Source organism: Balaenoptera musculus, chromosome 20 (genome assembly GCF_009873245.2).
Source record: "Balaenoptera musculus isolate JJ_BM4_2016_0621 chromosome 20, mBalMus1.pri.v3, whole genome shotgun sequence".
NCBI lineage: Eukaryota > Metazoa > Chordata > Mammalia > Artiodactyla > Balaenopteridae > Balaenoptera > Balaenoptera musculus.
The window spans coordinates 21618690-21645062 of NC_045804.1; the positions used below are offsets into that span (position 1 = coordinate 21618690).

General features: G+C 41.3%; 1 protein-coding gene and 1 pseudogene across 4 annotated transcripts; one reads left to right on the top strand and one right to left on the bottom strand.

The window, feature by feature from the left end:
• Positions 1-93: 93 nt before the first annotated feature.
• On the top strand, positions 94-26373 carry NBR1 (NBR1 autophagy cargo receptor). Of its 4 annotated transcripts, XM_036836426.1 has the most exons (22): positions 94-215; positions 2874-2984; positions 5946-6008; positions 6726-6744; positions 7531-7553; positions 12937-13131; positions 13454-13531; positions 14025-14239; positions 14725-14892; positions 15543-15752; positions 16397-16556; positions 16651-16941; positions 17606-17755; positions 18248-18323; positions 18844-18954; positions 19212-19376; positions 19617-19694; positions 20638-21058; positions 21825-21919; positions 22612-22669; positions 23408-23513; positions 24599-26373. In XM_036836426.1, the coding sequence occupies exons 2-22, from the start codon at positions 2883-2885 to the stop codon at positions 24770-24772; spliced, it is 2958 nt and encodes a 985-aa protein (XP_036692321.1). In that variant the 5' UTR covers positions 94-215; positions 2874-2882; the 3' UTR covers positions 24773-26373. The 4 variants fall into 4 exon arrangements, with proteins under 4 accessions (XP_036692321.1, XP_036692323.1, XP_036692324.1 ...); XM_036836428.1 differs by lacking the exon at positions 19617-19694; XM_036836429.1 differs by lacking the exon at positions 18844-18954.
• LOC118886585 lies at positions 9656-11818 on the bottom strand (annotated as a pseudogene).

Genomic DNA, 26373 nt, shown 5'->3' on the forward strand with positions numbered 1-26373 from the left:
CCTCCGCCAACTCATCTTCGACCAATCAGTGGGGTGGTAGTTTTGAGGGACAAGTGGTAAGACCCAATCATCTTGTCGGAAACTCAGAGACCCAGGGGACTAGGCCCTGTCTCTCTCCGCCATGTTAGATTCACCCCGCAGGGATAGCCCCAGAGCTGGCTGCGGACGGTTCTTGCACTGGCCTCGGGCAGGCGCCCCCCGGGGGCGGGAAGCTGGTAAGGAAGCAGTTGCGGTTACCTAGGGGTGGTGTCACGTCGCACTGAGAGGGCTTGGGGAAGTTCAAGGGAGGAAGCCTGCAAAGAAGAGGGGCGACTTTTTCCGTGTCTGGGGGCAGCCGATCTTTTCAGTGACCGGATGGGAGAGCCGTTCGTGTTCCGAGGGGCCAAGGGGGCCGATACCACCGGAGGGATGGCGGGTCCGTGGCTTAGAACGCCTGGCTTCTGCTGAAGGACGCCGAGACTCCCCAGCACAAAGAGGGCCTAGGCAAAGAAAACGAGAGAGTCTTCAGGGGTTGGTGATACTGTCTTGGGGACATGGAGTGCCAGGAAAAGATAAGTGGAAGACTAGGATGAAGTTTTCAAGGAAAAAAAAAAAATGACACTACCCACACAGCCTCCTACTCCCCCTCATCCCACTTTTGGGGAACCTCATAAGGAAGTCTCCTTGGTCAGGGTCCTCTGGTATCGGAAAAGCACCGTTTTTCCTTTTTATCGAACACGCAGCTTTCAGGTCACACATTTTAACTCCAGGATAGCTTGTACAGGCCTCGGGTGGAGACAGTAATCAAAGCTCAGGTTCCCAGGTCAGATTCATTAAAGGGATTTTTGATATCCTGGAAAAATCGACATAGAGGAAAAGCTGATTTATGCCAAGCAAAGATGAGCCAGTGGCATGAACTTAATATAATGCCAGTTAATGAAAGCTGAAGGCCGAGGCCCCAGTTACCTGACTTTACTAACTACAGGGACAGAGGGTACTAACCATAGCTTTGGTATTTCCACAAGTTCAAGACTAATGCTCTTGCTGAAAGAATTTTCACATATAAGGCAAACAGAAATAGGCAGCTCTTTATGAAGACCTGGATATGGTCCAGCTAAACTAGAATCTCCCACTTCCTGTTTTCTCCTCACCAGCCAACCAATTGGATGAGCTCCAAAGTATCTAAACTAATTTCCAACTGTGTAATTTGAGAAAAGGCAAAGAAGATTAGTTTCCTTTTGGACTTTAAAAAGTGTGGAAGTGTGTTTCTCAGAAGCTGAAAAGTGAGAATGTGTTTTAGAATATCCACTTTTGGCTGAGTGAATCAGTCACTTAACCTCCCTGATTTTTTGCCCAAGATTCTGGGGAGTTGCCAAGAGTTCTGTCCAAATTTTAAGGACCCCAAGAACTGCATTCCATATGAATGAAATACTAGATGTCAGCAGGATTGGTGCTAGAAGCTATTTTGGTGGTGAACTTGGCTCTAGGTAGAGACAAAGAATGGAGGATGATTGTCTTTGGATTAAAAAAAAAATCCCTGATCCTCAGAGAGTTCAAGATCCTTTTTAATGACAGTTGTATTGTTTCACAGGGCAGTTCGTTACACTGGAAAACAGGACTATTTCAGGCCCTGATTTATTATGATAATAACTTTTATTTTTGAGTACCGTTTTCAAAGAAATAGCATACACATTTTTACTTGATCCTTATGATAACATTGTGAGGTTAGCAAAGCAGAGGTCTTAGACCTATTTTACAGATTAAGGAACTGAAGCTCAGAGGTTAAAAGACTTGCTCACACTTATATGGCTAGTAATGTGCCAGAGCTGTGTCTGGAACCCAGCTCTTCTAAACCCCTGTGATCCCTCCCCTCATTACACTGTAAACTCCTGAGACTTAATCTTGTTTCTCTCCAATGTCCTGTGCCTGGAGCAGAACCTGGCTCTTTGTAGATGCTTAGTCAAGATTTATTGATGAATATGTTTTTAAAAAAACATATAAACATATAAAAAAGCTGGCCTTTTTCATTACAACTTATGTTTAGATTTAAACAAACTATTTTTTCATAAAGTCATAAAAAAAACCAATCTAACAACTCACAAGTAATCCTTAAAATTCTTACCTTTTAGAGGTAAATGTTCAATTATTTTATGGATGAAATGAGTTTGGTTAAAACATTAGTTGACTACAGTCAATCCATATTGGGGGGATGGAAGGGTATAGATGAAATGAGGGTAGCTTTGAGTTGATCATTGTAGTTAGGTATTCACTACTGTCCACTTTTATGTATGTTTGAAATTCTCCATAAAAGAAAAAAAGTAGCCTACAAAACAAAACAAAACAAAACACAGGAATTTCGATGAAGGTTGTTGAATGCTACCCTGTATAGTTTCTTGGTGAGTGGTTCAGCCTCTAACTTGTTAAATGGATCTAATAGAGAACCTTGGTTGCTCAATTTAGGAAAGGGCTGCTTTTCCAAGAAAAATATAGACCATCACTTTCAGGCTTTAGGAATGTAAATTCCCCAAGGGTAGAGACCTACACTTACTCATCTTGGTAACCTACTAGTAAATATGTAACAGTAGGTATCTGTTTAAGCAATCATTATAAAGTTCATAAAATCCTAAAGGATTTTACAAATGTTAGATGATTTCTGTGAATGTGGCCAAAATTTACATTCTCTCTGCAAACATATGACAGTGAGATTTGTTTTAAACCACCCACTAGACTGTAAATAGCAGAAGAGCAGGGACATTATCTTCACACCCACTGCTGTGTCCTCCTAGCCTAGCCTGTATTAGGTCCTCACAAGTATTTGTTGAATGAATGTTTATGCAGTTTATAGAACTCTTTCTAATGTGTTTTCTCTCTCTCACCCATCCTCTCTTCTCTAGCCCCACAGCATGGAACCACAGGTTACTCTAAATGTGACTTTTAAAAATGAAACTCAAAGCTTTCTAGTTTCTGATCCAGAAAATACAACATGGGCTGATGTGGAAGCTATGGTGAGTGTTATTTTGTTTTGTTTCTCCATCCTTTAAGCATAAATATTTTTTCCAGAGGTAGCTATCTTTAGCTGTACTTCCTAGCTGTAAAATCTGTCCTATTTACCATTTCTGGGCCTTTTGGAAAATTATTTTTGACAGGGGCTTGGGATTCGTATAGGAGATGTGCCCTGGTAGAGGAAACAAACAAATTCTTTCTGAGGAGTTTAGAAAGGAAAGGTAAATTTATTTTTTTAAGTGAGATAGGACTTAGAAATCCTGTTTATTTTAGAAGCAGCCTGAGGAATGAATTGGTGTGGACTCCACCCTAACGAGCGAGGCCTGAGGTGAATGTTCTCTTGCTTGAGAGCAGATAGGTTACTGTGGTTTTTGAACCACCAAGGATATAATTTGTGTTTTGCAAGAGCTGATCGATTGCTTTTATTGCTAGGTCAGAGGATGAATATCTCAAAGTTGAGCAGGAAAAACTCGCACGGGTGTTCAGACAGCAGCTCATCTATCACTTTCGTTGTTGTTAGTGCTTTTCCTCTTCTTGGTTTGCCCTTTGTACTCTTCTGTTTTTGTTTGATTTGCAGTAGTGAATGTTTTACTTCCTGTGTAACTGTGTTTGTCTAATGAAACTCTTTGGTAAAAACCTAGTTTTACATGGTTGGTAAAAACCTACTTTTCTCTGGTTATGTGTTATGGTAACCAAAAAGGAAAAGAAATGGTGGAGAGACCTCAAAAGATGATCTGATATCATCCTCTGTCTTCCAGGAAATATTTCGTTATACTACCCTGGACAGATGGTTATCCAGAAAGTTGGATCTTGTTTGTCAAATGATCTGAAAATCAAACACAGCTATCTTTTTTTTCCTAGTAGTTAAATGAGCTGACAGCTTGCCTTTTTTCTTTGTTGTAAATTTTAAATTATAAAAGTATGATACATGCCCATTATAAGAAGTGAAACAATCCAAACATATATAAAGAAAACGTTAATATCCCTCCACTCCCCACACCCTCCACCCGCTATTCCAGCCTCTTTGGGGGTAACCAGTGTTAACAGCCCTGTAAGTACTTCCCACATTTTCCATGTTCATACAGTTATCATACCATACTATGAACATTATTCTACAACTTGCTTTTTAAAAAACAAAACAAAACAAAAGAACAGGAGAAAAACAAGTAGTGGTTTACTAACATGCATACCTCCTGTATACATGAGTGATACCCAGGAAAACTGAGTAACTCCACAGCTTGCTTTTTTTTACCCAGCCTGTATTATAGACACAGTTCTCAATGAATAGACAAGGATCCAAGCTCCTGATGGTGTTACACAACAATTTAACCATCCCTTATTGAAAGATTGTTTCTAGGGTTTTTTGTGGTTTTTTTTCAATTGAGATATAGTTGACATATAACATTATATTAGTTTCAGGTATACAACGTAATGATTCTATATTTGTGTATATTGCAAAATGATCACCACAGTAAGTCTAGTTAACATTCATTACCACACACAGTTACAATTGTTTTTTTCTTGGGATGACATCTTTTAAGATCTATTCTCTTAGCAACTTTCAAATATACAATATAGTATATATTATTAACTGTAGTCACTGTGCTGTACATTACATCCCCAGGACTTTATTTTATAACTGGAAGTGTGTACCTTTGACCACCTTTACCCATTTTATCCACCTCCCATTCCCTGCCTCTGGCAACCACCAATGTGTTCTCTGTATCTATGAGTTTATGAGTTGTTTATTTGTCTTTAAGATTCCACATATAAGTGAGATTATACGGTAGTTCTCTGTCTGATTTATTTCAGTTAGCATAATGCCTCAATTTCCAAAAGATTGGTTTTTTTTTTTTTTTTCCTTTTACCACTATAAAATAAACTACAGGAGATCCCTCTTGGTATATATAACGTATACACTGTCCTATAGGATAAAGTTTCCCAAAGTGAAATTAACGGGTCACCAAGTGTGTGACTTTAAATTTTCATAGATACTGCTACATACTTTGCAGAACAATGGTAGGACCCCACAGAAGCACATGACAGTGCCCTGGATCTTTTTTTTTTTTTTTAATAATGAGAGGTTCTTTTTTTTTTTTTTTTTAATTTATTTATTTTTTGGCTGTGTTGGGTCTTCGTTTCTGTGCGAGGGCTTTCTCTAGTTGTGGCAAGCGGGGTCCACTCTTCATCGCAGTGCGCAGGCCTCTCACTATCGCAGCCTCTCTTGTTGCGGAGCACAGGCTCCAGACGCGCAGGCTCAGTAATAGTGGCTCACGGGCTTAGTTGCTCCGTGGCATGTGGGATCTTCCCAGACCAGGGCCCGAACCCGTGTCTCCTGCATTGGCAGGCAGATTCTCAACCACTGCGCCACCAGGGAAGCCCGACAGTGCCCTGGATCTTTATCCGCATTGGATGTCTTTGTTTTTGTTTTTGGCCACAATGCGGGGCTTGTGGGATCTTAGTTCCCCAACCAGGGATTGAACCTGGGCCCTTGGCAGTGAAAGCCCGGAGTCCTAACCACTGGACTGCCAGGGAATTCCCCAACATTGCATGTTACAGCTTTAAAAATTGTCTTGCCATTCTGTTGAGATGACATCTCATTGCTTTAATTTCGGTTGTTCTGACTACCATTAAGGTTAAACATCTTTTCATGTATTTGTTAGGCATATCTGATTTCTTCTGTGAAATTTCTGTAGATTTTGGCCCACTTTTACCAGTTAAGATCTTATGATTAGCAGTTGCTTTTTGTGTATTGCAGATATTAACCCTTTGTCTCTCGTGATTTGCAAATATTTTTCCCAGTCTATTGTTTGTCTTTTGACTTTGTTTTTTTTTTAACCATGTAAAATGTTTAATTTTTATGTAGTGAAATATGTCCATCCTTTATTTTATGACTTCTAGGGTTCTATTACAACCTGCCTTTTTGATAACTTGATCATATAGTGTGTACATTTCATTTGCAGGTAAAAGTTTCATTTGATTTGAACACTATTCAAATAAAATACCTGGATGAGGAAAATGAAGAGGTAAAGTATATTATGGTACCCGTGACCAGGTATCCAGAATAGGGATCTTATTTCTCAAGAGGGATGTGGAGCTCAAAAAGTTCAGAATAGTGTTTATCTCATTTGTGTAGGAGTTTAAACATATTTGTTAATTGCATGTTCTAAGCTGATTTGTGCCATCTGAGATGGAGTTGAGAAATAGGGAAGCGACACTGAAGAAGAAAATCTGAGAGATAACTTTTAAAACTATATAGTGATCTTATGTTCAACTATATCACAAGCTGCTACTTAGTTTCTAGTAATAAAAATAATAATGACAAACCCTTATTGAGTGGTTACAATATGTCAGACTAACAACAGTACTATTATCATCATCTCTATTTTACCCATGAGAAAACTGAGGCACAGAGAGTTTAAGTAACTTGCCGAAAAGGCACAAAAGCTTACAAGTAGCAGAGTAGGGTACTACTCATACCCTCTGATATACATACTTTATACCCTCTGGCTCCAGAGCCCAGGCTCCTAGCCACTATATTATGCTGCTTCTTAACTACCTGAAATAAAGGAAGATATAATAGTTAAGCAGTAAAATTACTTAATTATTCACATTTAGTTCAGATACTGGAAAAGCTGAACGCCTGACCTGAGGTTTTTTATCTATCCTGTGAGACTGGATATGCTGAATTGCTCAGTAGATGAGAGGTTTATAATTCACTGTTGCTTTTTTTCCTTTTACAGGTATCCATCAACAGTCAAGGTGAGTCCCTAAGAGAACCTATTCAGCTTTATTTAAAAGCCTTAATCTGGTCATAGGCATTGGCATTTCCATTTCCATTCAAATCTTGTTGCAGTATTTATTTTAGAGTAGAATTTGGTATGCAATAAATGCACTCACTTACCCATAGGCATTAGTTGCACAGGAGATCTTTGTTTTATAACAGTTTTTTGTGCATAGGTTGGTGCCTTGATTGGACCCAAAGGACAGCTTTAATGAGAGGTTCTCTTATATTTAAGATGCTAATGTTTTGAAAACATGTTTCCCAATTCAACACATTTAACTTGTTTTCCTGGTATTGCTTCTGTCCTTGACTTGGTATATATATTAAAGTCAAGTTATAAATAAGATGGTTAGTTTTTGAGAGCATGGGGTGCATTTTCCCACAGGAGCAATGTTATATTTGAAGATTAGGTTCCCAGGCTAGCCCCCAGAAGCTTATTTTAACCAGCTGAAATGATAGTATTAACACCATCCCTGAACTTCCTTGAGTCCTGAGCTTCACTAAGCCTAGTGTGAGGGAGCTGGATTGAGTTTTTGTAACTGGAAGACTCTAGTAGCAGAGAGAGGGATTTAAGGGGGAGAACTAATCTGCAGGTAGCTTCTATTTATGATGGGATGAGAAAGGAATTTGTCAGCAAAAAGGTAGTAGCTGTTCATGTGTAAGGACTGTAAGCTAAGAATTCTTAAAAGTAAGTATGGTCCGTGCTTAATAGAATCTTTTGGGCTGGTAAAAAAATCACAGTATGTATATTTTTGTCCTTTTAGGAGAATATGAAGAAGCACTTAAGGTAATGATCATTTCATCTTATTTTCAAATAATTTTAAAAATGTTTATGGACTAAAACTTGAGCCTGAATTCCATTAGCCATGTGGAGAAACTAATGACTATAAACACAGCAAAACCCATTTTTAGGGAGACTATGATGAGTTCAGCATACCACGCAGCAAAAGGTACCTCCTAATATAAAGATTCTTTCCAGTATCATTGCATCTCATTGCTGGTCTTGATGCCACTGTACTGGCATTTCAAAATTGAAAGAACTCTCTGAAATGATGCTTTCTGGACCACATTTTTTATCTCCTTCCTTCATCTGTTCCCTATCGAATGTTACACTATAATGTGGAAGAATTTAAGGTATAAACCATCCAGTTACAATCTCTTGTATGTCAGTGATGAATTAGAGTATTCCTCAAGGTCACTTATTTAAGGTGTGCTAAGCTGACCTTTCACTGACTATCCTTTTTGAACTTCTAATCCAGGCTAAGCCATTTTCCATAATCACTTTTTGTCTAGGGGGGGAAAGGCAAGATTTTTTTTAAAATCAGGAGCTGGATTTACCCTTCCTGGTTTTTGGTCAGAATTGCTATTCTGAGTGCCACTTGTTTCAAAAGTTTAGCCAATGTCTTCTTGGTTTTTACTCAGAAATCCTCATTTACCAGCCAGTCTCTTGGTTTTAGGCATTCAGGCCCTTTCCTGGTTTCTCTTAGTTGAAATACCTGTCTGTGTTAGTAATTTTTCATGCTTCGTAATTTCCCTCCGCAGGACTTGGGATGTGTGTGTATATATAAATATATATAATACTGACTTAAAAATCAAATTCCATAACATACCTATTTTTTTAATCTGTGCCAAAAATGTGTTTTCAGAGAAAATCTTATTTTCATACTCAGACTTTGTATTGTCACTCATTTGTATAAGTGCGCTTCGTTACAGCACGGGCCCTGCCCCCACGATTTGGAAGTGTCACACACACATAAAAAGCCTGTACAAAAGACTGGCTTCCCTTCTTCCTGTGACCTTGACCTCTCCCCCAACTTCCTAACACTTATTAATTTATGAAACTTTTTCTAAGTGCAGTTTTGTTTTGTGTGTCCATTGGATTACAAACTTTATTAAAAAATACAGAACAACAACAACAAAAAATTTCCCTCTGCCCCAGTTTTCACGTGGTCTTACTAGTTCCTCTTTGCTTTTTTTTTTTTTTTTAAATTTATCTATTTTATTTACTTATTTTTGGCTGCGTTGGGTCTTTGTTGCTGCACATGGGGTTTCTCTAGTTGCGGTGAGCGGGGACTACTGTTCGTTGCGGTACGTGGGCTTCTCATTGCAGTGGCTTCTGAATTCTGAATTCCATTAGCCATGTTGTGGAGCACAGGCTCTAGGCGCTCGGGCTTCAGTAGTTGTGGCTCGCGGGCTCTAGAGTACAGGCTCAGTAGTTGTGGCGCACGGGCTTAGTTGCTCCGCGGCATGTGGGATCTTCCTGAACCAGGGCTCGAACCCGTGTCCCCTGCATTGGCAGGTGGATTCTTAACAACTGCGCCACCAGGGAAGCCCTTCCTCTTTGCTTTTAAGCTATTCTAACATGATGTCTCCCAACACCCCTTTACTCTTCTCCAACTCTTCTGTCATTTCTTTTTCCATATTCAGAAGCTACAGTAGTTTCATTAAAAAAGTCTTTTAAAAACTTCAGAATTCTTTTACCTTTCTCACAGCCACTATTAGTTTACCTATTCTGTCAGAAATCTTGGATCTCAGCAGTCTAGAGTTTATATAAGCCTGTCTTGCCCTAGGAAGCAAAACTTTTTCTACATACGTTTTTTTCTGTAGTAGCATATAATGCTTAAAATTCCATGTTTATATTTTGACACAGTTCATTGTAGTTGTTTCTTGAGCAATTTTTTCCGCAGACTCTACCAAATATTTTAGAAAAAGCTTCTTGGTTTGTGGTCTAGAATAGGAGTTGGCAAACTATAGCTGGCAAGCTGGCCATATATGTATGTGTGTATATATATATATTTAAAATTTTTTGTAAACATTGTATTTCATCTGAATTTAATACGATACAAAAGTATTATATGCTTGAACCTGTCACTCAAATAGAAGGTTCTTTCAGTTCTCCAGGCCAACCTTCCTTTAGAGGCAAATAAATAAGAAACAAATCACCTCACACCTATCAGAATGGCTATCATCAGAAAGACCACAAATAACAAATGTTGGTGAGGATGTGGAGAAAAAGGAACACTTTTACACTGTTGGTGGGAATGTAAATTGGGGTGGCCACTGTGGAAAACAGTACGGAGGTTCCTCAAGAAACTACAAATAGACCTACAATATGACCCAGCAATTCCACTCCAGAGTATATATCCAAAGAAAACAAAAACATTAATTTGAGAAGATACTTGTACCCCAATGTTCATAGCAGCATTATTTACAATAACCAAGATATGGAAGCAACCTAAGTGTCCATCAACAGATGAATGGGTAAAGAAGATGTGTACGTACACACACACACACACACACACACACACACACACACACACACACACACACACACACACACACACACACAGGAATACTACTCAGCCATAAAAAAGAATGAAATTTTTCCATTTGCAACAACATGGATGTAACGTAGAGAAATAGGTCAGGGAGAGAGAGACAAGTATTGTATGTTATCACTTATATGTGGAATCTAAAAAGTAAAACAGGGACTTCCCTGGTGGTCCGGTGGCTAAGACTCTGCACTCCCAATGCAGGGGGCCCAGGTTCGATCCCTGGTTAGGGAACATATCCCACATGGTGCAACTAAGACCCGGCTCAGCCAAATAAATAAACAAATAAACTAGTGAATATAACAAAAAGAAACAGACTCACAGATACAGAAAAAAAACTAGTGGTTACCAGTGGGGAGGGACAAGAAGGGTAGGGAATTAAGAGGTGCAAACTACTATATATAAAATAAATAAGCTATAAGGATATATTTTACAGCATGGGGAATTTAGCCAATATTTTATAATTAAGAAAGGAAGAGAAATCATATTATGTAGAGTATATATAGATAATTTGCTTTTACAAAAACAAAATATTTGGACATTTTATATTCAGTATAGCTTAGCAATCCAGTTTCTGTTGACAAATTTAGTTAACTGTTAGGAGGCATAGTACATATTCAAGAGAACTTAATAGCCAGCAGATATTTTAACCCGTAAGGATGACATGTCTGATTTAATTTTGTTTTTGTTTTTAAAGAAGATACTGGTGGGAATTCCCTGGTCCAGTGGTTAGGACTCCAAGCTTTCACTGCCGAGGTCATGGGTTCTGTATCTGGTTGGGGAACTAAGATCTCGCAAGCCACGTGGTGCGGCCAAAAAACAAAAAGAAGATAATACTGGCCCTTTTTAGTAGAGCCTTTGAGCTGCTTCTCTCTCTTTTTTCCTCCTAATTCTTGTTCTTTAATAGCATGCTTAGCTTGTACCTGTTCACTTCTTCCTGTGCTGTTTGATTTGATATTTTCTTTTTATTTTTCTTTGGAATAGCAAGAGAATTTACTCTTATGCTACATTGTTCTTCTGGCTGAGGCTGCTCAAAGCTACAGTGTTCTTCAGACAAAGTCTGGTCAATACTATATTGCTCTTCTGGCAAAGGTTGATCTACTTATTCTTCTTACAAAGGCTGGTCAACTTGTTCTTCTGATAAGGACTGGTCAACTTTTCTAGGTGGCTTCCTGAGTCTTTCCTCTACATCTAAGTAGAGGTGTTTCAGATGATCAGGATATAAATCTGTGAATTTCCATTCCTGTGAGGTTTGAGCCTTCACTTCCCGCCGTAACAGTTTCTTATAATTTTTCTGACTTTTTAGTTTTCTTCAAAATGTAAAGCCTTCCCTCACGAACTTTCCCCACGAAGGCCTACAGATGGTTGATGGTTAGGTCGCCACATGCTCTGTTTCACATTCTTATTTCTGAATCCTGCCAATAAAACTCCTTTGTTGCGTGTCCCAAAAATCCCTGTCTGCCACCTTGCTGCCAGCATCACCCTGGCCACATAGTTTTATAAATAAAGTTTTATTAGAACACAGTCATGACCATTCATCATGTATTGTCTGTGGCTACTTTTGTGCCACAATGGCAGAGTTGAGTAGTTGTGACAGAAACTGAATGGCCTGCAAGCCTAAAATATTTATTATGTGGCCCTTTAAGAAAGTTTCCTGGGTACTTTCTTGGTGGTTTGGTGGTTAAGACTTTGCCTTCCAATGGAGGTGGTGTGGGTTTGATCCCTGGTCAGGGAGCTAAGATCCCACATGCCTCACAGCCAAAACACCAAAACATTAAAAAAATAGAAGCAATATTGTAACAAATTCAATAAAGACTTTAAAAAAAAAAAAACTAAAAGTTTGCTGAACAACAAGGATGTACTGTATAGCACAGGGAACTATATTCAGTGTCTTGTAATAACCTATAATGGACAAGAATCTGAAAAAGAATATGTATATATATAAATAACTAAATCACTTTGCTGTGTACCTGAATCATTGTAAATCAACTATACTTCAATTAAAAAAAGAAAAAAGAAAGTTTGCTGATCCCTGACCTAAGATAATAGCTTTCAGACTTTTTGAACATGGAATGCTGTTTTTAAGTGGAATCTTAAGAAGTCTAATGTGTGAAAATAGATAAAGGAAGAACAAATCTTGTCACTGGGTAACAAGTGGGAGGAACTAGAACCCCATGGACTTGACCCCCTAATCTCTTCTTGGATGCTGGAGTACCTTCATGGAATCTCAAATGCTCCTTGAAGTAGAGTTTTCAAAATAGGATATTTAAGAAGATGCTCTTCAAAAACAGGTGACCACTTACGCATGCTTTCCAAAATACTATTCTTAGTGGGAAGGTAGACGCTTAACTTTGGACATAGCTTTAAGTTTCCTGGGTCTAGAATTGACTTTTGAAAAGTTGAAATTAGAATCCGTAAGTGGAGTCCTACATAAAAACCAGTTAATAGATGGTAACTAGACAAACTGTGGTGATTATTTCACAATGTATACAAATGTCAAATCATTATGTTGTAACCTGAAACTAATATATGTCAATTATACTTAAATTTTAAAAATTAAACAGAGAAGTAGTAACCCAATTAATGAAAACATCTCACCTAATGAAGAGCTACACTAAAACCCTTTTGTTTTTAACAAAACCATTCCTAGTTAACATTCTTGGCAAAGAAACAGCAGACTGTTAACATATTTGTCATTTGATTTAATAAAAGAAGCATGAATCCTGATATTTTCCAGCATATTTTACCACACCTTTTCTGTTTAGATGTCTTTGAAATTTTATTTAGGAAAGGAGAATCACACAATATTGTTTTTAATTTCATAACGTATGCTCTCAGATGGCAGTTAAGCAGGGAAACCAACTGCAGATGCAAGTCCATGAAGGCTATCGTGTTGTCTATGAAGCCCCACCCCCAGTTGGAGCAGAAAAACGACCAGTTGCAAGGACAGGGAAGAAGCCACTTGCACATTATTCTTCACTGGTGAGAGTCTTGGGATCAGACATGAAGACCCCAGAGGAGCCTGCAGCACAGGTACGAAGGGAATGGACCTGTCTCTGTGATTTTTCTAACCTATGTTTCATTGTCTCTAGTCTAAGATTTGAGCTGTTCATCAGAGGTTTGGGAGTTGTTGTGACTGTCTCCGTCTGACTTTTTGAAACTAGTAACAGTGGTTACTTCTGGAGAGGAACATGAATAGGGTGACATAAAGACTTCGGTTTTTCCTATACTCTTTCATGCTCATTTTTTTTGACCATGTATTATTTGGCAACAGAAACCTCAAAGTAATACATTTCAGGAGATTTACTTTAAACAGAAAAAGAAAAAAACTATCTCCGATTGTGTTTACTTGCAGCAGTTTCCACCTGCTCCATGTGACGCAGACCAGCCTCAAGACAAGCCCCCAGACTGGTTCACAAGCTACCTAGAGACAGTGAGTGTTCTTTCTGGCTTGGGTTTTAGCGGCAGTGTTGGAACAGGTGGAATGTGGAAGAAACAAAGCGAAATCCAGATGGCTGCTGCCTCTGGTACAGGTGAATGAAGACTAGTAGCTAATAATATCCAAGCTAGAGCGGTTCCAGTCAGGAAAGTTCCTAGCTTTCGCAAAAACGTACTAGAAAAAGGGGGGAGTTTAAGTCTGAGGATGTAAGGGAAAGGGACAAATTTCTATGCTTGAGAAGGAAGAGTTAGAAATTTCCTCATCAGTGGATTTTTTGGTATTTTATTTGAACCAGTTTAGCTATGGAAGGAATAGACCTTTTTTGTTTTTGCTTTGTTTCTGTCCCTTCATTCAGTAGCTATTATCTGTTTATTATGCTCTTATGTTATACCAGAGATGGTGAGGTTTCAGGTCTATTTGATATTTTCATGCCTTTTTCCAGTCTTGGAACTGAGGGGTTTTTTCCCCCATCTTCTCTGTATTCTAGTTCAGAGAGCAAGTGGTTAAAGAAACGGTTGAGAAGCTTGAACAGAAATTACGTGAGAAGCTTATCCTCCAGAATCCATCCTTGGGTTCCCGTCCCTCGGAAGTCTCAATGCCCATTTCAGAGGAAACACTGTTTTTGCCAGAAAACCAGTTCAGCTGGCATATTGCTTGCGGCAGCTGCCAAAGGAGGATCGTTGGTGTGCGCTACCAGTGCAGGTAAAGCAGTAACTTGGCAATGAATAGCTCTCAGTAGAACTTAGAGCAGGCGGGCCTTCTGGCATCCTGGGAGGTAAAGGGTGTGCTCACCTCTGAGCATCATCCACAGAAGCTCTGGACTGGAAACAAGCTACTCTTCACCCACAAGAGAAAATAACTATTTGAAGGGTATTCAGATTGTGGTGTTCATATACACTTTTGAATTAAAAGAGCCAAAATTAAGTTCCCCAAAACAAAATTGGATCCCCAAGGATTATCTCCGTATTCCAAATGCTTTTATATCTCGTTTTCTCCCATAGATTGTCCTTTGAAATAGATACAGGTGAAGTGTTATTATCCTCATTTTATTCATGAGGATTGAGACATGGCATGGATGGGTGATGTGCTTAGGTTCCCACCTAGCTGGTAATAGAGCAAATACGGAAGTCTGGGTCCCTAGCTCCCAACCTCAGGTACTTCCCACTGTGCCTTTCTTTTCCTCACAGCCTCTGCCCATCCTACAATATCTGTGAAGATTGTGAATCGGGGCCATATGCCCATGACTCCAACCATGTCCTGCTGAAGTTGCGGAGACCTGTTGTGGGTTCCTCTGAACCCTTCTCTCACTCGAGGTTCTCTACTCCTCGTCTTCCTGCTGCTCTGGAACAGGCCAGGTAAAACCATATGTGCATGGGATGCTTGTTCTCTGTTTGGTTTCTTGGTTTTGGTGACAGGGTGTGAATCACAAAACTACAAGTAGTCTCCTGGGAATTCCCTGGCAGTCCAGTGGTTAGAACTCCATGCTTCCACAGCAGGGGGCACGGGTTCGATCCCTGGTCGAGCAACTAAGGCCCCTCATGCCGCATGGCGCAGCCAAAAACAAAACAAAAAAACAAATAGTCTCCTTAGTTCCCACTCCTTTCCAGTTGATGTGCAATGACGGGGATAATTATCCTCCAAAGCTAATGAGATAGAAATGAGAACTACAGAAAGAAATTAAGAAACTAACCTAGAAGCTGACGCTGATGGAGACCACAAGTGGCTCAAAACAGCTTCAAGATTTTTTTAATATTTATTCATTTATTTATTTAGGCTGCACCGGCTCTTAGTTGTGGCACTCAGGATCTTCATTGTGGCGTGTGGGATTTTTTTTTTTTAGTTGCGGCATGCGTGTGGGATCTAGTTCCCCAACCAGGGATTGAACCCGGGCCCCCTGCATAGGGAGCGCAGAGTCTTACCCACTGGACCACCAGGGAAGTTCCTAAATAGCTTCAAGATTTGTTTGTGAGATTTGTTTTTTAAGACTGTGTTTTTTATCTCACAGGCTCCAGAAACAGGTTGACAAGAACTTTCTTAAAGCAGAAAAGCAAAGGTTGCGAGCTGAGAAGAAACAGCGTAAAGCAGAGGTCAAGGAACTTAAAAAGCAGCTTAAACTCCACAGGAAGATTCATCTGTGGAATTCGATCCATGGGCTCCAGAGCCCCAAGTCTCCTTTGGCCCGACCCGAGAGCCTGCTGCAGTCTAACACCCCAATGTAAGCCCAGGGCCAGGGCGGGAGCCAGGACTTTAGGTCCAGCCCTCTAAAACTGGAACTTAAGCCAACTTCTGTCTTATTTATTGGTAACCCTTAACACCCAAGCCCTTAAAACTTCCCATTTTCCGATCCTAGTGTTCTTAAAGGGTGGTTTGGTAGTTATCTTTGACACTTGCTTTGTTGCCTTCTTCAGAAAAACAGAAACCAGTAAGGTTCAGAAACTGGCTGGTGTGACCTCTCTTCACTGGAGGCAGTCTGGATTTGAAGCAAAAGAAGCAAATATTTTAAGAGCCCAACTCTTAAGTGAATTTATGGACCCTTTTAGTTATTCTCACCATAGTTTTTTAGCTTAGGAGTCAGGTCCCCTTGGGTTTTTTTTGTTTTTTGAGGTTGTTTTTTGGGGGGGTTTTTGGCGTGCGGGATCTTAGTTCCCCAACCAGGGATTGAACCCGCGCCCCCTGCAGTGCAAGCACGGAGTCCTAACCACTGGACCGCCAGGGGATTCCCATTGTTAGTATTATTTTTAAGGCAAAGGCATTGGTACATCCTCCAGGGTCACTGTCTGCGTCTCAAACCACAGTATTGGGTATTCAGAAGATATCACACCCAGCAGCAAGTGACTAAATATTTGAATTTCTGTTCAGGCTCCCTTTGCAGCCCTGTGCCTCAGTTATGCCAACCCTCAGTGCAGCATTTGTGGATGAGAATTTGCCTGATGGGACTCACCTCCAGCCAGGAACCAAGTTTATCAAACACTGGAGGATGAAAAATACAGGAAATGTAAAGTGGAGTACGGACACAAAGGTATTTTTCCCCACAAAACGTGAAGATGAAGTGATTTGAGGTGGCGGTGTGTTTAACTGACAGGCTTTCTTTCTCTTGTCACTATTCTTTTCAGCTCAAGTTCATGTGGGGAAACCTGACTTTGGCTTCTACAGAAAAGAAGGATGTTTTGGTTCCCTGCCTAAAGGCTGGCCATGTGGGAGTTGTGTCTGTGGAGTTCATTGCCCCAACCCTGGAGGGAACATACACTTCCCATTGGCGTCTTTCTCACAAAGGCCAGCAGTTTGGGCCTCGGGTCTGGTGCAGTATCATAGTGGATCCTTTCCCCTCCACAGAGAGCCCTGATAACATTGAAAAGAGCATGATCAGCTCAAGCAAAGGTGATGATCTCACCTGCCAGCAAGAGGTGAGCACTGGAAGGGTGACTAAAACCAAAAGAGCCCGCTCACAGCCGGTGGTTCTTCCAGAAGTCTGGAGAGGCCAGCTTCTCCCCTCCTTCGGACACATCAGTATGCTTACATTGGGCCTAGTCCTCAGGGGCTTTGTTTGCATGTCCTTCGGATCTTGGTGCAGGCGTCCCTCAGTGCTTTCGTATCTCTCTGTCGTGACGTGTGGCCAGCCCCTGTGCTGGACGAGGGAAAGCAGGGCTGCCTGGCCTGTGGACCTGCTGAGCTGATGTCTTTGCTGCTTAACAGTCATCCCTCCTGTATATCCCTTGTGTATGTTTCCTAAATACTAATGAAGTCTTACCCTGGTTGTTACTTGGTGCACAGTTTTTTAAGGCAGCTTCCCTGTTTACTGCTTAAATTTAGTTACCCAGTGTTAATGTCTTGGTTTTGACTGTTGTTTTTATGGTTAATCTAAGCTATTGTCATTATGGGAAGCTAGGTGAAGGGGGTAATTTGTAAACTCTCTGTACTGTTCTTGCAACTTTTCTATAAGTCTAAAATTATAACAAAACAAAAAGTTTTAATACATGCAGTGCTTTTGTTTTTAGGGAGGCATCCGTCAGTTTGCCTTTTGAGTTCTGTTGAGGGCCTAAAATGTGTCCCAATGGTTTCTCTCCATAGGAAGCTCTTCTTCCGGCTAAAGAAGAAATTCCACCTGGTGAAACAACTGAGCAGACCGAAGGGACAGGAACCTGCATCCCACAGAAGGCCAAAAATGCTGCCAGCGAGAGGGGGCTCTACATCCCATCTGTGGATCTTCTGACTGCCCAGGTGGAAGACTGAGCACTTTGAGGGGCGAGGGACAGAAAGCCCTGGGGAAAGAGTTCTTAACTTGTTGAAGAAAAGGTGGTAGAGCCATAGGTGGTGCCCAGGAAGTTAGAGATATGCCCACTCTGATCTACTCAGATGCACTGAATGGCAAAATCATCACCAGTGGAAGCAGGCTTCTAAACTAAATGTTTCGTCTTTGAATTGGGAACTTATCTTGTGCTTCCCACAACTTCCCTCTAGTTGCCTCTTCTTTTCTGCCTAACTGGTTCACCTTCACCCCCACTGCATTTGCTCTCTTTCCTGCCATTTGGTTATTTGAATGCCTAGTTCCCATTTAACTCTTCTTGTTTTCACTTGACTGAGGTGAGGCATGAATTTGAACAGAGTTGACTCTGGGTTGGTACAGAACTCAATGGCCTGCAGGACCCATCAAGACAAAACACGGCTCTAGCGTGTGCTGCGAGTAGCCTAACCTTGCGCCTTTTTTTTCAGGACCTGCTGTCCTTTGAGCTGTTGGATATAAATATTGTCCAAGAGTTGGAGAGAGTGCCCCACAACACCCCTGTGGGTAAGAATGTCACTCGGTCCACCTTGTTTATTTTATTAACAGGCCCCAAAATACTGCAGCCCTGACTCTGGTAGTTAGTATTTTATTCTGAGGAAATAGTTGGCAAGGATTTCTCCCACAATGTGATATTAAAACTGCACCCATTGGTTCATTTTCCTTCCTCTCCCTGTTGTCGGAGGCAACAATACCAGTTTGTTTCCCCACCATAAAGGGACCCTCTTCTCCATTTTTCTCTGGATATTTGTGTCCCTTTGTTCCTTTGCATTCATGGCTCTGGGTCTTGGCCATGGTCTTCCAAAGCCAAACAACCGTTTATGATCCTTCCTGCATTGATGGATCTGTCTGAGATACTTGTGTGCCTAATGGTCTGGAGAAATTCTTTAGAACGCCTTGAAGTGTACCTGGGTTTATTTTAGCCATGCAGGAGGCAAGAAGCCTATGAGCTGCTGCTTCTGGACACTGACTGTTGATGATGTGATGCTTTTTCATGGTTGATGGTTCTCCTGTCTTCATTCTCCAGATATGACTCCCTGCATGTCTCCTCTGCCACATGACAGTCCTTTAATAGAGAAGCCAGGCTTGGGGCAGATACAGGAAGAGAGTGAAGGGGCGGGATTTAAAGAACTTCCTGGTAAGGGGTTAAATATTTGTAAAGTATTTGCATCCTCCCCTTCCATACCACACCCTGTTGTTACACATACCCCCTACTAATCTTACCTTGGTGTGTGAGTGGGTTTTCTGTAGGATCTCATTTTTTGAAGTCTCCTCACCTTCACATGGCACCGATAGCAGCTATTCCTTGGCATCGCATCAGCATGGGTACATGACTGGAGAAAGATCTTCAGCACTTTAAACACCAATTGCAGACAAAGTTCATGTCTTTTTCAGATTCCACAGTGTCAGTAAAGAAGAGGGCTGAGAACATTTCTTCAGTGGAGGAAGCAGAAGATGACCTGAGTGGGACCCAGTTCGTGTGTGAGACTGTAATCCGATCCCTTACCTTGGATGCTGCCCCGGATCACAGACCACCTTGCAGACAGAAGTCCACGCACAGTGAGTGTCCCTGAATTCGCGCCCCCCCCCCCCCGCCCCAAATTGAGGTGACGCCTGACTTGTGATTGCCAGACCTGAGCAGATAGAAGTGCTCTTCTTTACTGAGAGTGGAGATAGCGGGATCTTTGTTAGAATTCGGATCATGGTTGTTTCTTTGGGCTCTACATATGCTACCTGACGATTTTATTTATAGCATCAGGAGCAAAGCAGCTACCATAACTCATTCCTGTACTCCTCCAGGGGCAGAATTTCAGTTGTATGCCACAGAGGAACAGCAGCCAGTTGTGCTGCCTGGATTCTGCAGTAAGAAGTCTTCTTGTAAGTTGACAGAGCCCCTCAGCAGAGACCCCCACTGGCAGCTGAGTTGTCTCCTTTCTCCAAGGGCAGCAGTCAGGAAATAGTGGGCAGAAACAGGAGCACCAGACTAAGTTTCTCAAGGTTAAATTCTGCTGTAATAAATTTCTTTGTGGCAGAAATTTCTAGATGTCAGATAGGTAGAACCACTGTCATGTATTTCAAGTACTATCCAAAACCTCAAATTCTACTACATCAAAATAATGTGAAAAAATGTCTTGTGTTTATTATAGTGAAATTTGACCTATACTTTTAAGCATGATTTATCTCACTTTTTCATTTATATATATATATTTAAACTGTATATTTTTAAAAATATATGTATTTCCTCACACATACTTGTGTACAAATGCATAACAAAAAAGTCTGGAAGGACTTACACCAAAATGTTCACAGTAGTTATCTCTGATAAGATTATAGGTACTTTTTTATTTCCTTTTTTTTTCCTCATCCATGTTTGCCAATTTTCTATCTATCATGACTACTCATTACTTCGCAAAAAAGAGGAGGAAAGTAGTCATACAGTCCTGCAGTATTTACCACCAAACATTTTCTCTTCTTATAGCACTGTTAGCTAGTATATCAGTTTTGATTTGAACCCATCTCAGTATGTTAACCATCACGTGAAGAGGAAAAGGGATGAGGCCTCCTTGTTTTAAGATTCACAGTGTTCTCAGAAGCCTCGATGTTTCTGCCGATGTTGTTTTTGTGAACTTTGGTTCTATGTGGCTTTGCGCAGGTTTAGAATATGGCCATGACTATGGTTTCAGCAGCCCTTCCCTCTGGTTTGTCCCTGTCCTCTGGGTTTCATAATTACAGCTCATGACCTACAAGGCTTGGTGGGGTAAGGGTAGCACAGGGGCTGCTTTTAGCTTATACCTTAAAATTGGTTGCTTTCATCCTTTAGTGAAATTTGCCTCACCCGAAGAGGGACCACTTGGAGACGAGAGGGAAGAGATTGTCCGTATTGTTGAAGAAGAAGCTGTCGTGGAGGAGGAGGAGGATGAGCTCAAGGATGAAGTTCAGAGTCAGTCCTCTGCTTCTTCGGAGGATTACATCATCATCCTGCCCGAGTGCTTTGACACCAGCCGCCCCCTGGGGGACTCCATGTACAGCTCTGCCCTGTCACAGCCAGGCCTGGAGCGAGGGGCTGAAGGCGAGCCTGGGGTTGAGGCTGGGCAGGAACCAGTCGAGGCTGGGGAGAGACCCCCTGGAGGGGAGAACCAGCCACAGGGGCACAGCATCAATGACATCCTTATGACCTCACAGACTCTGGACACAGTGCCCCTGACCCCAGAGGTGGTAGGGCCTCCGCCACGGCTGCCCAGGTACCATCCACACCCCGCTCTGCTGGGCTGTTCTCCAGAGGTGGAATAAAGAGAGAGGACTCAACCTGATCTCAAAACCTGTTTCTTTGTCAGCAGGGGAAGAGACTATTTCCCATAGTAAAGTCTGATGAATAAAAGTTGTACTTCCCAGTATTTGTGTATTCTGGATTTAAAGAAATACTTGCTTTAGTTAACCTTAATTATCTGAGTATAATCTATCTACTTATGTTTCGATCATTGAGAGCCAGTTTTTAAACACAAACATCCTTGGACCTTCCTCCCTGTTCTGTTGACTCATGGGCAAAGGCAGCAAAAACTCATTCTCATACTAATCCAAACAAAGTAGAATAAGAAGTTTAATCTGTTATGGAAACAAGTATACTACAAAACCAGATAGAAGTTACTATTTTTCTCTACTGGTTCTGTCTGTATCACTGCTCTCTCACAGTATGGAAAATGGTGGAGCCTTGACTATAATTTAAAACATTCTCCCAGAGAGCTAGATATTTTCTTTTATCAGCACCACTTGATACAGGGGGAAGTGACCAGGCTGAAGCCAGTCTTTCTAGCTTGACTGTGGCTGAAGAGGAAAACCAGAAGAAGAATGAGCCCTTCTCACCTGATCCCTAAATTCAGACATGTGATCTGGATCAGAAATGTGAAGCCTCTGTAGAGAATTTGGCACTGCTGTGCTCTGTTTACTGTTTCTCCACCGTTAACGTAGGCGCCTTTTCAACTTACTTTCAATATTGTGTCTTTCTGAAAGGAGTCCTCCGTATGCACAGTACCATGGTACCCCAGGAGTGGATTTACCAGTTACCGTACCAGAAGTTTCTTCAGTCCCTGATCAGAGCAGAGGAGGTAATGACCAGCCTCAGCTTTCTCTTTTTCTGTGCTCCTTTCTAATGGAACCAGGTATAAATAGGCACTCTATCTTTGTGATTCTTGGCAGTTTTTAGAAACTTGCCCTTTGACTTTTTCTGTGCTCCTCCCTCATACTCTTTTGTTCTATCTTCTAGCTTAATATTTATTAAACGAGATCCCATAGAGGTTGGCATTGTGCTATAGTGGAAAGAACACAGGCTTTGGGGCCAGACTAGTCTAGGCTCCAGCCTCAGGTCCACCTTTCTTCACTGTGTGACCTTGCAGTGGTTCAGCAGGGTTCTAAGACCTGAAGGTCTTTTTCCTTATCTACAAAATAAAGAGAATAGCACTTTGAAGTTGTGAGTAGACCCTCAAAGTCGCTTTCCTCTCGTCCTCAAAAAACAAAACCTGAAAGTACTTAAGAACTAATAAACTATTGGGATAGGATTATAGAATTAATTTTTCTGATTCACTAAACAGTCACCTTGCATTGCATTCTGGACAGTTTTCTTTAACATTTACTTAAACCACCTGCAAAATTTCTCAAATACTTAAAAAGGAAAAAAAAAAAAAAGACTTTAAACGTTGTAATCAGATTGCCACCTGCCTCAAAAATAGCCTTGCTGTGAGTTAGGAAACACCAGGTGTTTATGGATGCTGCATCTAACCAACAGCTCTTTTGCTTTTAGAGCTCAGAGGCTCATCAGGACTTGTAAACAGCAGACAGAAGAGCTATGACCATTCAAGGTAACTGGGTCTTACTTGTGCAGCCTCTTCTTCAGAAGCAGATGGATACCCTAGTATTGCCTCCGCTTAAACGAGCCTCTCAGAGCATGTGCCACCTGCTGAGAGCAGAGAAGGAGAGCCATCATTCCTTCTTGTTCTTATTTCTCCTAAAGCTTGTGAGCAACACTGAGCAGAGGGCTAATGTTGATGTTTAAGAGTGTTCACATTCCAGACCAGGAGGAAGTTCCCTCAGATTCAACTCCTGCTTAGCACCAGAGAAGAAGGCAGGAAGGCCCAGCCCACTGTGCATCTTTATAACTTTTTCTTAGACATACCTGCCTCTCTGCTCCCAGTCATCTCAGAGCAGTGTCAAGGTGGGCTCCTCCCTGTGTACAGTGTTCAGAAAATCACATTTCCTTTGGAAGGTGTTTCCTCTGAGATGATAATAGAGCATGCAGACTGCCAGTACCTCAGTGTGCTGCTGACCACATTAATTTTCAGCTGGGGCTGAAAGCTGGCATGCTAACCAGAGTGATGTGTTTTCTGCAGTGCCCATATGTTGCAGCAGTAAGAGCTGGGCCCTACATCAAGCCCAGATTTGTAGCTATAAAACTCATAGGAAAATAGTCACACTCTCATTTTACATCTGATTTTTTTCTCAGGGAAATCTCATTTTCTTCCCAGGATTAGAGCCCAGATTATCCGTAGGAAGATAACGATTCATGTTTCTTTAGGGAGACAATTTGGCTTTCCCCGCAGGCACCACCACGGGAGCAGCATTGCTGGAGGGCTGGTGAAGGGGGCTTTGTCTGTTGCCGCCTCTGCATACAAGGCCTTGTTTGCTGGACCACCAGTCACTGCACAGGTCAGTGTATGTTTTATTTTCCTGAACCAAATCCAAGTCACCAGTGAAAACAGTGGCGTCTGCCTGGGTTAGAGAGAGTAGCATGGCATCATAGAAAGCATGAGCTTTAAGTTTAGTCTTTAATTAACACACAACTCTGCCACTTTCCAGCTGTATGACTTTGGCTAAGTTACTTAAGGGAGGAGAGAAAAAAGAAGTAACGTTGGTTGCAGACGTACTGTGTGGGGGGCACTCTCCTAGGTGCCAGCCCTACAAGGTGAATCAGACACCAGTTCCTGCCCAGAGACAGTGGGAAATAAGCAAACAGACATTTATCTGTGAAACTTTTGAAAATTGCAAAGCACTATAGAATTTAAAGAATCTTTCATTCAATTAAGAAAAAAAGGCCATTTACTGTGCAGTGTAAGATACTGTGCCAGTGTTCTTAGACCGGTGGAACACCTCAGCCTGGTGTCGGCCCCATGGTGGGGCCAGGGAAGGCGTCCTGGTAGATGACGCCTGAACTCAGTCCTAAAGGACAAAATGAGTGTGTGCCAGGAGAGAGGGTTAGAGAGGGCATTGTAGACAGAGTAGCCAGTACAGAGACTTGGAAATGTGAACCTGGAAGTTGAATTTGTGCCAAGAAGAGAAAAGACCAATGATGTAGGTGGGATGCTGTTAAGTGATTTGGGTTTTATTTTAAGACCCGTGGGAGGGACTTCCCTGGTGGTCCAGTGGTTAAGACTTGCGCTGGCCATACTTTCTTCCAATTTCCATCCTTCTCTTGCTGCTTCTTGCCCCATCATCATGATTACCTTTAACTTCACAGGGTTTCCAGAGTTCATTAGCATCTTTTCCTTCATCTAGTTCTAAAGACAGTTCATTAGTCACCTGGTTTAGGGTGCAAACGTACCTAATGCAAAGCAGGGGCTTCCCAGCCCTTCTGATCCCCTCAGAAGACCCATTAGTATTGGCTGGACAGGAGTGCCATGGCCTTGCACCTAATTACCTCGTATTTTGAATAAATCTGGAAGATTAGTATGACTTAACAAGATAAACACAAATTACACAAAAAATGTTGTTCTGCTTTTCTTGACTCTACACAGCCAGTAGTTTCCGAAGATCAGACAGCAGCCCTGATGTCCCATCTCTTTGAAATGGGATTCTGTGACAGGCAGCTAAACCTAAGGCTGCTGAAGAAACACAATTACAACATCTTGCAGGTTGTGACAGAACTCCTTCAGATCAACAACAACGACTGGTATAGCCACCGCTACTGAGGAGTGACCTCGTATTAAATAACTTTGCCTGCTGCTCAGAGACGATCTTTATTCTGTTTTGGGGGTGTGGGGTGGAGGCCCTTGCTTATTTTTTAATCTGATGAATCTACATAGAGCCCATCATTGAACTATCAAGACAATACCTGCCTTGCAGTATTTTTTGGAGCAAATCAAAGGCCAGAACTTAAATTTTCACTTTAGACATTAGATGAATTGTAGGAAGAGCATTTTTCAATTGATCTGGATAAAACTCTTCTCCGTTTTAGTGCATTGAAAAGTGCAACTTAAACTTCCTATAGAACCATTTTTCTTTCTGCTTGTATTGAAGTTGAGTATTTTTCTTTGCTTAATGTGGATGTTTTTATGAGGATATCTGTTAATTGTCAGTTTATAAAAGAAGTTAACCTTGGAAGTTGTTTTCAAGAATTATTCTCATAATTTTTCTAACCTATCCCAAGCTTCATAGCTGTGTGGTATTAAAATAACACCCAGGGCGCGATAGGAATTTTGCTCCTCTTGCCTTCTCAAGGAGAAAGTCGTTCCCCTGCAAGTCTTAGTAACCGGCACTGTTGTTTTTCTAAAGACCCCCAGTGATGCATTTAAGAATATCCACCTTCTGGTCTCTGCACTTCTGAAAAAGGAGCAGGGAGTGTGCTCATTAACCCACCAGCACCTGTTGAGCAGTGTCTATTGTAGCAATTTTGCATACATTTTATTTTATTTAAGGGAAAAAATTTAGGTAGTGTGAAATATTTTGCTAATCCTATAAAGAAGGAAAGAAACTCTTCTTTTTTAAAGGGAAAAGTAAGTTTAAAGTTACCTTTTTTCTTTATGTCAGGGGGCAGGTCTTATTTACAGTAGAGTGGGCGGGGGTGTATAGGAACATGAGAAAAGTGAAAGGCAGGCTGCTGTGTGAATCTCAGTAAAGTTCAGGGGTGGGCAAATGAGTGGGTGTGAGGCTTAGGAAATCCTGATGGCCTCCTGAATGTTTGAAATCTGTCCAAGAGAACCTAGAACAAGAAAAAGAGGCTGGTGTTCTACAAGACTTGGATGGGAGCAAATGCACTGAAAAAGTTTTGGTTTAACCCCAGGGTAAGTGAGTGGGAAGGAGCTTGCTAACAGGGGTCCTGGTCCTCACTGTTTACAGAAGGGAGTCTCGGGTACAGCTGGTAAAGAGGTAACAAAAAACACTACAGATTTTAGTCATAAAAATTACTTGCAGAAAAAGAAGAATCTGACCCCCAGCCTGATGGGGGAAGGATAGTAAAATAGTATTACTTAACCTGGTTTGGTATTATAATGAATGGTGATTTAAATTAATCATTGGCCATAATGATGTTTATTTACAGTATAACTCTTGAATGCTGTTAAATAAGCCAGGATTCAGACTGCAAGCCAACCAGCCTGTTTATTATTTAAAACGTTTTTATGGGGGCTTCTGGGTAGAGGCTGAGCGGCAGGGTGTGTGTAATTAATTCGGTTGATTTGGGACGGGATCTGTCTTGACCATCTGAGTTGAATTGTAGGGGTCCAGTCGTCTGTACCATTGTACTTGTACCTAACCGCTTAAGGAATGGTGAAATAAACTTTGAAACTCCTAC